A 9,269-nucleotide genomic window follows, 5' to 3' on the forward strand; every position below is an offset into this window, starting at 1 on the left:
GCACTGAATGGCTCCACTTTTGATCACTGACTCGATTTTATTTTTCAGCCTGAAGCAATCCTCGGTATCATGCCCCGTTACGCCTGAGTGGTAGACGCTTCACTTGGTTGCATTAAAGTATTTTGAAGGATGCTCAGGAATCCTCCCTTCTATCGAATGTATCAATCCAACTCTACTCAAACTTTCAAACAATTGAGCCAAAGGTTCAATAATCGGCATGTAGTTTCTGGAACCTCTTTCTTTGAAATTTGGTCGAGGTCGGGGTGCATAGGTGGGCCGATTTTAATGGGTGGTGGTCTGAACTGGAGCGTATGCTTGTGGTGGTTTGGGATTTGTATGATTATATTGAGGTTGAGGATTGTAGTATGGTTGTGTGTTGTATACTGGAGCATAAGTAGGCGGGTGTGGGGAATGGGTGTTTAGAGAGTAAGAGTTGCTTCCATGGTGTGAATTGGACTGGTAATAGGGAACGATTGTTGATACCTCTTCCCTTTTCTTCTTTCCGCTACCTATCGAACCAGATTAAATTGCTTTGCTAGCTACTTGCAATGCGGCCATAGATTGTATCTTGACGGACTTGATGCCTTCCTCTAAAAATTCTCCCATTTTAACAAGTTTGGGGAACTTCTGCCCCATCATGCCCATCATATTTTCAAAGTAGATTCCTTCCTAAGCTCTGATGAAGAACTTAGTCAGCGCATTGTCATCTAACGGGGGTTGTGCTCTGGCAGCCTCTGACCTCCATCGATGTGCATATTCTTGAAATGATTCTGACATCTTTTTCTGCAAGTTTACCAGGGTGAACCTATTAGAAGTAATTTTTGTGTTGAACCGGAAACAGTTCATGAAATCTTCTACCATATTGCCATTCCCTCTAGTTTCTGGGATCCTGGGAGTGTACCAAGTGAGTGCCTCTCCTTTCAAACTCCTTATGAGTAGCTTCATCCTCAACTTCTCGTTCCTTCCTACTCCAACCACCTTATCGCAGTAAGCTCTTAAATGTGCATGGGGATCAGCTATCCCATAAAAGATGTCAAATTTCGGAGGCTTGTACCCCACTAACATATCTACATCAGGATGTATGCACAAGTCCTCGTAATCTAGACTTTCACTCCCTCGAGAGACCTGAAGGTTCTTTATTTGTTTCCTCAATGTCCGCAACTATTCGGATGCCGACTCTTTCTCTTTATACCTTGCTTCCCTTCCATTTAAGCATATTGATCAACTTCATAAGGCGACCTAGCCGTGATGGTCGCTGTGAAAGTGGGTTATGAAACAACATATATGAGAGGAACATATTGCTCGTGTGCAACAGTATGTGCCACGGGTATGAGCTTGTTTTGATTGTTGGTAAAGGTAACGCCATCGTGAGGAGGGGTATGAATTGTGTTGGTAGCAACTGGTGGGTTTTGCGATATTTGAACATAGTTTGGTACATAAATGGTGTGTATATGAGGGTTTGGTGGGTTTGCAGGAGTTACCGGGGGTATAATTTAGGTTGTAAGGACTGAAGTCAGGGTATTGTTTGCTTGGCAAGTAGCTGAAGGAAAGTGATCGGGGATCGAATCTAGATAAGGAAAATGGGGTGGTTGTGGGAGCGTCATCACTGCCAGATGCGCCAGTTCCCGAATGTGTTGTACTTCCTCTCTCAACGATTCCATCTCTTGTGCCATCCTAGCTACATGTTCGTTTTTCCGAGTATCATTCTTTTCTCCCCATTTCCCCGGGCTATCAGCTATTACCAGAGCGTGTTTGGTCGGGCTATCTGTCGCAGATATCTTCCCTTTTGATCTCAAGTTGTATGGTGGTTTAGCTAGTTTTTTGGTTCAACACAAACCAACCTCTGTTTTGGGGGGATGATAATAAAGTAATGCAAGAAAAAAAGAAGAAGAATATAAGACAGTTTCAGTGTTTGCAAAAATATGAGCACATGGAGCAATTAGTTCACATATTCAAGTAATCTCGTTTCCTAATGTGCGTGGAACCTCTCTTTGCTGGAGGTGGGATTACATTGCAAATATATGACAAACAATTATATTTGACACATTTAGATCCGAAGCAAACTTTGAGTTTTCATTAATAATATTTGGATTGTAGTAAACGGTAGCAAGGGTTACAACATTGTTTTTCCAATATCCATGAGATTACATGGGCTTACAGCTTGGCCCTTAGGGAAATAAAATGATACAAGATAAAAGATGTGGCTAGGAAAAGGAAGGGAGAAATCAACCAACCACTAGTAGCCATCCCCGGAATCATCTCCCATATTCGTCTTCTGGTTCCTCTTCTGGGCCTTCTTCAAATTCTTCCTCTTCATCATCATTGAACTCGGGTTCTTCTTCTAGATCTTTTTTCTAGTTCTGTTTTAGATTCAATTTGTATACACTCGACCACTCGATCATCATCCTCTGGAGGTGGCAACATGTGATCAACTAACCATGGGACCACGTGACAGTGCATAGAGGTAGTCACGAGGTAGTGAGGCAAAATCTCGTGATATATTTGTAAGGCTGCCACTGCATCTTCTAGACAAGCTATTCCTTCTCTGCTTGTTTGGGCCATGTCATCCTCTTCATTGATCCAGACATAGTATTCTGGAGTGCGCCATGAATTCTGGCCCATCAGCATCATAATTAAATCATTCCACTCCTCCTAAAGTATCCTTATCCTTGGTATCGGGATCTGCCCATTGTACTCATCTTCATACAGAGTTGTCCTCGTCCAGAGAGGTACCCCGAATCAAACCAAACTGCCTGAGAACACGTAGGGGTGCATTGTAACGACCCGACCGACCGTTTTGAGCTTTAGCGTTCCATTAAGTGGTTTGAGACTTTGAGTAGCTTCATATTATGTATTATGACTTGTGTGTATGGTTGGTTTCGATTTTCGAGCGGTTCGGGATTGATTTGGAAGAATGATTCTCGTTTTAGAAGCTTTAAGTTTGAAGAGTTGACCAAAGTTTAACTTTTGGGTTAACGGACTCGGAATTGAGTTTTAATTATTCCAGTAAGTTTGTATGACGATTTTGGACATGTACACAAAGTTTGGTTAAATTACGATCAGTTTTGGATAAGTTTGGGTTGTATGGTGATTGTTTTCGATTTCGATGTCGATTTGAGCATAAAGGTTACCATATTGAGCAAACGACATTTAATTCGTATTTCGACTAAACCATTATATCCGTATCATAATTTTGAAACCATTGAAACTGAAATCATCAAGTTTCGTCATCGTATGAGGAATTTATAGTCATTTTACTAAGAATTGGGTTGCCAGAATTTTCAAATTAATTACGAAATTGCCACTGAATTCGTATTTAAAAATCTGCACTATTTCTAAATATTAGAACCAACATATCTCCTTCATTATAAGGTCAAATGGAGTGTTTCAAAAGCCTAACTTGACTGAAATTTTACAAGGAATCCATTGGAGGCATCAAAAGTGAGTTTCGGGATTGTTTGTCATAAAAAACGAGGCAGAACAACTGGACGTTTTTGGCTATTAATGTTGTTGAAGTTTTTCTCATCTTGAAAGTTTGGAATTGCGAGAATTCAAGGATGTTCTTCAAGTTTCTTCCATGGGGTAAGGTATAAACTACAACTTAAGTATTTTCCTTTGATTCTTTCCCTTACTTTAAGCTTTAATCTATAATTTTAATTAAAAACCCATTTAATTCTTTAAATCGAGACCTACACTTATGTCCTAAATTGTAAAAATTGAAATGAGTTAGAGGTGTTTATTTTTTGATTTTTTTTGGGATTTTGTTCATCTATATTAGGAGAATAACATACTTGAATTTGGCGAGTTTTGGAGGAGTATTTCGGGATTTATGGGACCCAACTAGTGGGGGTTGGACTCTTGGGTTATGAACACCCAAGAGCGATGTTTTGGCGAATTGGTTGAGCTATCGGACTCCGATTGAGTCAGTTTCCATTCGTGTAAGCTTATATTAGTTTGGATTTCAATCGGGTAAGCTTAGATTCAGAATCCAAGATGGGCCCGGTGTTGACTTTTGTTGACATTTTGGGGAAAATATAAAGATCATAGCTTTATTTATTATAATTGATTTCTCTTGAATTGTTAGATGTTATTAAGTCATTTTTTGGTTATATTTGAGCCGTGTGGAGGCGAATTTTAGGGAAAAAACTATTTCAGAGGGTTGAGTTGGCCTAGTTGAGGTAAGTGTCTTGCCTAACTTTATGTGGGGGAACTACCCCTTAGAATTGGTATTGATTGATTCATTTGTGCTATGTGAAAGCCGTGTACGCAAGATGACGAGTGGGTACAAGGGTTGTACGTGGTATTTGGCTGGTTTAGGCTACTTAGACTATTTTCCATGCTTTAGTTGAAATGCCATATCATGTTCTAAATTCTCTTAGTTAATCTATTCTAGTTTGTGTTAGTCTATCCGTACATGCCTTAATTGACTTGTTTAAAACTTGTTCTACATCCAACTTGATAAGTTGCTCTCATGCCTTAGTTGAACTTGATGCCTCTTTTATTGTTACATGTTATCTCGTCATTGATAACTATCATTATTTGAAGTTATTGTTCGTGTTATCCCCTTCATTCTTGATTATCATTACTTGAAGTTATTGTTCATGTTATCTCTTTCCTTGTTGATTTCCTATATTTGAAGTAATCATTATACGATGTGTCTTCCATTGTGAGTCATTCTTATTTAATATTGTGGTTATACATTATCTCATTGTTGAATTGTTGGTGCTGAGGTTGTGAAGGCCGTTATCATGTTGAGGCAAAATTATTATTGTTGAAACACCTTTCTTGTTGGGCATTTTACATTCGTTATTTTTGTTGATATTGTTGTACCCGTTGTGGTGGAGCCATGGGATATTGTAGTGGAAATATTAATATTGTTGATTGTTGGCAAATTATGATATATGGGTACTTGTGGTGCGAGTTGTTATTGTGATGTGATATTGGTGCGCATGCGGCAATATAAGGCTTGGGGTTCATGTGCATGCGGCAGTATAAGGTGGGACTTATGTGCGTGTTGCTTGTAGGGTAATTACGTGAACCCACGTGACATCATAAGGTGGGCTAAAGTGCATGTAGCTATTTCGGGAAAGCTATTTTCAAAACCTATTTCAAATATAAGGCTCACGCGGCGGTATTAGGAAAGATTGTGATTGAAATTGTGAAATGTGAATATGAGGCGGTACCTCGGTTGTGATTTTCATTTTACATTCCATGTTGGGACAACTTGTTGATTTGAACGGTCATTGTCCTTCCTTCAATCATTAATCCGCATTTTGATTGTGTTTGGTTATTCATTGTTATCTTGGTGTTGGAATGATTGTGGTTTCTTGTGTGAGTCATGCATTCGACGTGATTTGTTGTGTTACTTTAACATGCCAATCTGTGCCTCTGTTATAACTTGGTGAATTGATTGTCAATGTGAATTTAATTGCGTGGAGTCACTATATCATATTCTGTTGAGTTGTTGATATCATAATAGTTTAAATAAAAGAATTATTAACATGTTTTACTCTATGTGCTTCTTAAGATAGAATTCGTTACCTCACTCGGTGCCTTATTATTCTAAATGGTTGTCGCACTTTTACTATAATTGGGTTCTCAAATTATACTCATCACCTTGTTAGATGTTTACCTTACTTAAAATTGTTATCATATTTTTCTTTAACAAATTCTATATTTTATTCGTTAATTTAACTTATGTTTTGCTTTGTTTAAAAATGATACTTTTACTCAATTTTATTGATTTCTAAACTAAACCCATCTTATACTTTGTTTCATACAAATTGTATATTATTTTACTTTACTTAATTTCTTAAATAAACTCATTATTTCATTTGACATATTACCTTATTCAAGATTGTTATTATGTTTTATGATATCTAAATATATCTTTCATTCATTTAAATTAATAGTTATCATGGTTTTAAAGTACATGGTAGCACGTGGGCTTTGCTGTGCGAACATGATTGTTATTATGGGCACGAGGTGCCATATGTGTAAGATTTGGAAATTGTGGTTTATGAGGTGAGGTGCCTCGGGGTAATTCTTGTTGTAAGTCCAGGAGTTGGGAGCAGTTTGATTATTTGAGTTGTAATTTTTTTTCCCTTTATTTGAGTTCATTTACATCTCATCGGTGTTCTGATTATGTTGTTTCTTTATTACTTGTTTATTACTTGCTGCCATTTATGTTTCTATTACTTCATTATTGGTTGTAAATCAATAATTTTTTTGTCGTTGGTCTTACATTGATGTTCTTTCCATTGTTAGCTTATGTATATCTTGAACAGGTTTCTATGTCTAGTAGGTGTCTTGACCTGGCCTCGTTGCTACTCTACCGAGGTTAGGCTTGATACTTACTGGGTACCATTGTGGTGTTCTCATTCTATACTTCTGCATATTTTTGTGCAGATTCAGGTATTTTGTTTGTGCTGTTGAGAGTTGCATTTGCGCGATAGGAGACTTCAAGGTATACTTGCTTGATGTTTGCATGCCTCGGAGTCATCATCTCACTTCATTATGCTACTGTTAAATTGTAATTAAAAATAGTATTATGTTTAGAAATTCTAGTATGTTTTAGTAGTGCTTATGACTCCGTACTATCGGTTTTGGGAAATGTATAACTATTAGACACTTGCGGATATGTATATCATTTAATAATTTATGATTAATGATTAAATAGTTCAATTCTGTTATTAAATCAGTATGTGTTAGGCTTACCTAGTCTTAGAGACTAGGTGCCATCACGATATCCTAAGGTGAGATATTAGGGTCGTGACATGCATATGGCTAAATGCCTTCGAGTCCTATCATCTCAATGAAATACTTCTGGGGAGTCCTTAGAATTGCCCTGCTGCTCAGCCACGAAAGCTTCCAATTTATCCATTCCCACTCAAGTTGGTCAGCATCTCTCTCCATTCGTCCTGTCCGTGCGGGGAGACCCAATGCCTCATTCTCTCATTGTGATTCTGAATCATATTTCTAACACCCACAAAGTAATCAATTGTGGCCTCCCGTTGAAAGAAGTGTTTTGTGGCCCATATTTGGAGTAACAAGTTGCAACCTTTGAAGAAATCATACCCCTAAAAACATGCAGATAATGCTCTGAGAGTTTCTGCCTAACCATAGGCACCAAGGTGGCTTGGATAGATCTGGCAAAAACGAAAGACCCCGTAACATAATTTGAATGGAGGCTGACTGCTGAGCCCACTCTGGCCTCGCAGGGCGGGCCCCTGTGGTTGTGAGTTGGAGTTGCCATAACTTATGGCTATAGTAATGGGATGGTTGCCTCAGAACATGGCGACGACCACAGACAACAAGTTGATGTTGATCCGTCCTCTCCTTTGTGGGAAAACCAGGAACCCTAGTAGCACCAAAGAGAAGGTTATAGGGCGGAGACTTCCCCAGGTTGCCTGATCATATTAGAACTCTCCCAAGTACCATTCGTAGCTCTCTCGATGTCCAAACCTGTCGAACAGTTGGTATAGGCTTACCAATGCGTCTTCAATGTTCCTCAAACTCTGACTGCTTGCCAGACCCAAAGCGTCGAGAAACCTGTAGCCGGGCATGGAAACCGGTAGTATCGGCTTTCTCCCAGTCAATGGAAGCTCTGAGAAGCTGGTAAACTTCTTTCAGTGTTAGCACCAATTCACAGTCAAAGAACTTGAAAACCACTTTGGCCGGATCCCAGAATTCTATCAGCAAACGGGTAAGCACCCTATCGGCCCGGATGTTCAGTAAGGGGGTCAATGCTCCTAGGTGCATCCTGATTTGATCCCCATGCTCTTGGCGAATATTCTTTCACTATTTCTTTAGCTTCTGTGGTGCTCCCATGGCCATATTGATTTCGGGGATGTTCTAGTTGATTTCAATTTCTGAAGAGGGTAGGAAAATGTATTGATAAGTGTTTTGCTTCAGATCTTTAGTGTCTCATCATGATTGGTTCGTCGTTCCAGAAAAGTCATGTCCTTGGGCGCATGACCCATCGACACTAAGTTGGCTTTCCTAATTGTGTATTGATTTGCGAATGCTTGACTAGTATAACAAAGATCGCATAGTTAATAACCATTGAGGTTCAAGTTTTACTACTCGGCACATGAGATTTAAGGCAGTATTTATTATGATGTAATTGTGTATGTGTGACATGGCCGCCACATAAGTGGTGGATTTAGAGATCAGTTAGAGATTATGTATGAAGATTTTGTATTCTTGAGGTTTAGAGATTCGATTCTTGTAGAGCCAAACTATCCCTTGATTGCGGACTGTGAAAGTGTGTTTAGGATTTGACAGTTGATTGCGTGTATCATGGATATGGTCACTGTGGACTTTTGGAAGGCTATTTACCTATTTTGGAATAATCCAAATTGGTTTTCTAGCCCATTGATAGGCCTAATGAGAATGTGTATCCAATGCTGGATTGGTTTGCATACTCAACACAACATTTTTTCTATAGTGTGACATCGGGTGGAGTTGATCTTATTCGCACCCTGATTTCACACGCATGTTGTGGCCCTGTTTAGGCTTTGTGGCGTCATATGAGTGAGATGACTCTTGAGATGTTGATTTGCTTAGTGCACCTTAGTCGGTGTATTATGCTATCCGTCTCCCCATGGTTATGTTTATGCACTTTATGTGCTTGTTGTTTATACACATGTATTTAGTGAGCATAAGCATTGTGGCTCGATGGGTATTCCCATGTGGATTGATGTGTTTGAATCGGGTTACGCGCCACAAAAGAGTTATGTGGGATACTATTCCTTGTGTTTATTTTGTGTGTTTTGTTTTCCCTTTGTAGGATGAGTTCATAACATTATGCTTGTATTGTTATAACTGTTAAACTTGTTATAATTCTCTCTTATTTGGTTCTCTTTCCATTATTGGTCATATTCGAGACTAACATTTGACTTTTGAATAAATGATCTCGGAATTAGGATTTGATGGTTTATAATGGTGATTTTGGACAGGCGTGTGTTTGGATTTAGATTCAGAGGTTCCTAGAAAATTTTAGCTCTAATTGTCGAAAGTTGGCAAGTTGAAGGATTGGAGAGTTCTTAAGCTTGATCGGGAGTTAACTTTGGTTTTGTCGGACTCCGATTATGATTTTGAGACCTTGTAGAGGTTCATTTAGCTTATTGGAACTTATGTATGAAGTTTGGTTATGATCTGGATTATTTAAGCGTAATTTGGATGCATTCGACGTAGTTTGAAGGTTTGAAAGCTAAGAAAAGAATTCTGATCTTTGATTCTTGATTGTAGATGTTATTTGGGTGTAT

The 9,269-nt window shown here is 38.7% G+C and overlaps 1 protein-coding gene across 1 annotated transcript; it reads right to left on the reverse strand.

Annotated features, from left to right (window-relative positions):
- Positions 1-669: 669 nt before the first annotated feature.
- Positions 670-1,065, reverse strand: LOC138899831 (uncharacterized). Its single transcript, XM_070186528.1, has one exon. It carries the CDS (start codon positions 1,063-1,065, stop codon positions 670-672), a length of 396 nt encoding a protein of 131 aa, XP_070042629.1.
- Between the last annotated feature and the right edge of the window lie 8,204 nt (positions 1,066-9,269).

Source organism: Nicotiana tomentosiformis, chromosome 10 (genome assembly GCF_000390325.3).
Source record: "Nicotiana tomentosiformis chromosome 10, ASM39032v3, whole genome shotgun sequence".
In the NCBI taxonomy this organism is placed as follows: domain Eukaryota; kingdom Viridiplantae; phylum Streptophyta; class Magnoliopsida; order Solanales; family Solanaceae; genus Nicotiana; species Nicotiana tomentosiformis.

What these genes read in the sequence shown, in the direction of transcription:
- LOC138899831 (XM_070186528.1), bottom strand. Translation starts at nt 1,065, where the DNA reads ATGTTAGTGGGGTACAAGCCTCCGAAATTTGACATCTTTTATGGGATA.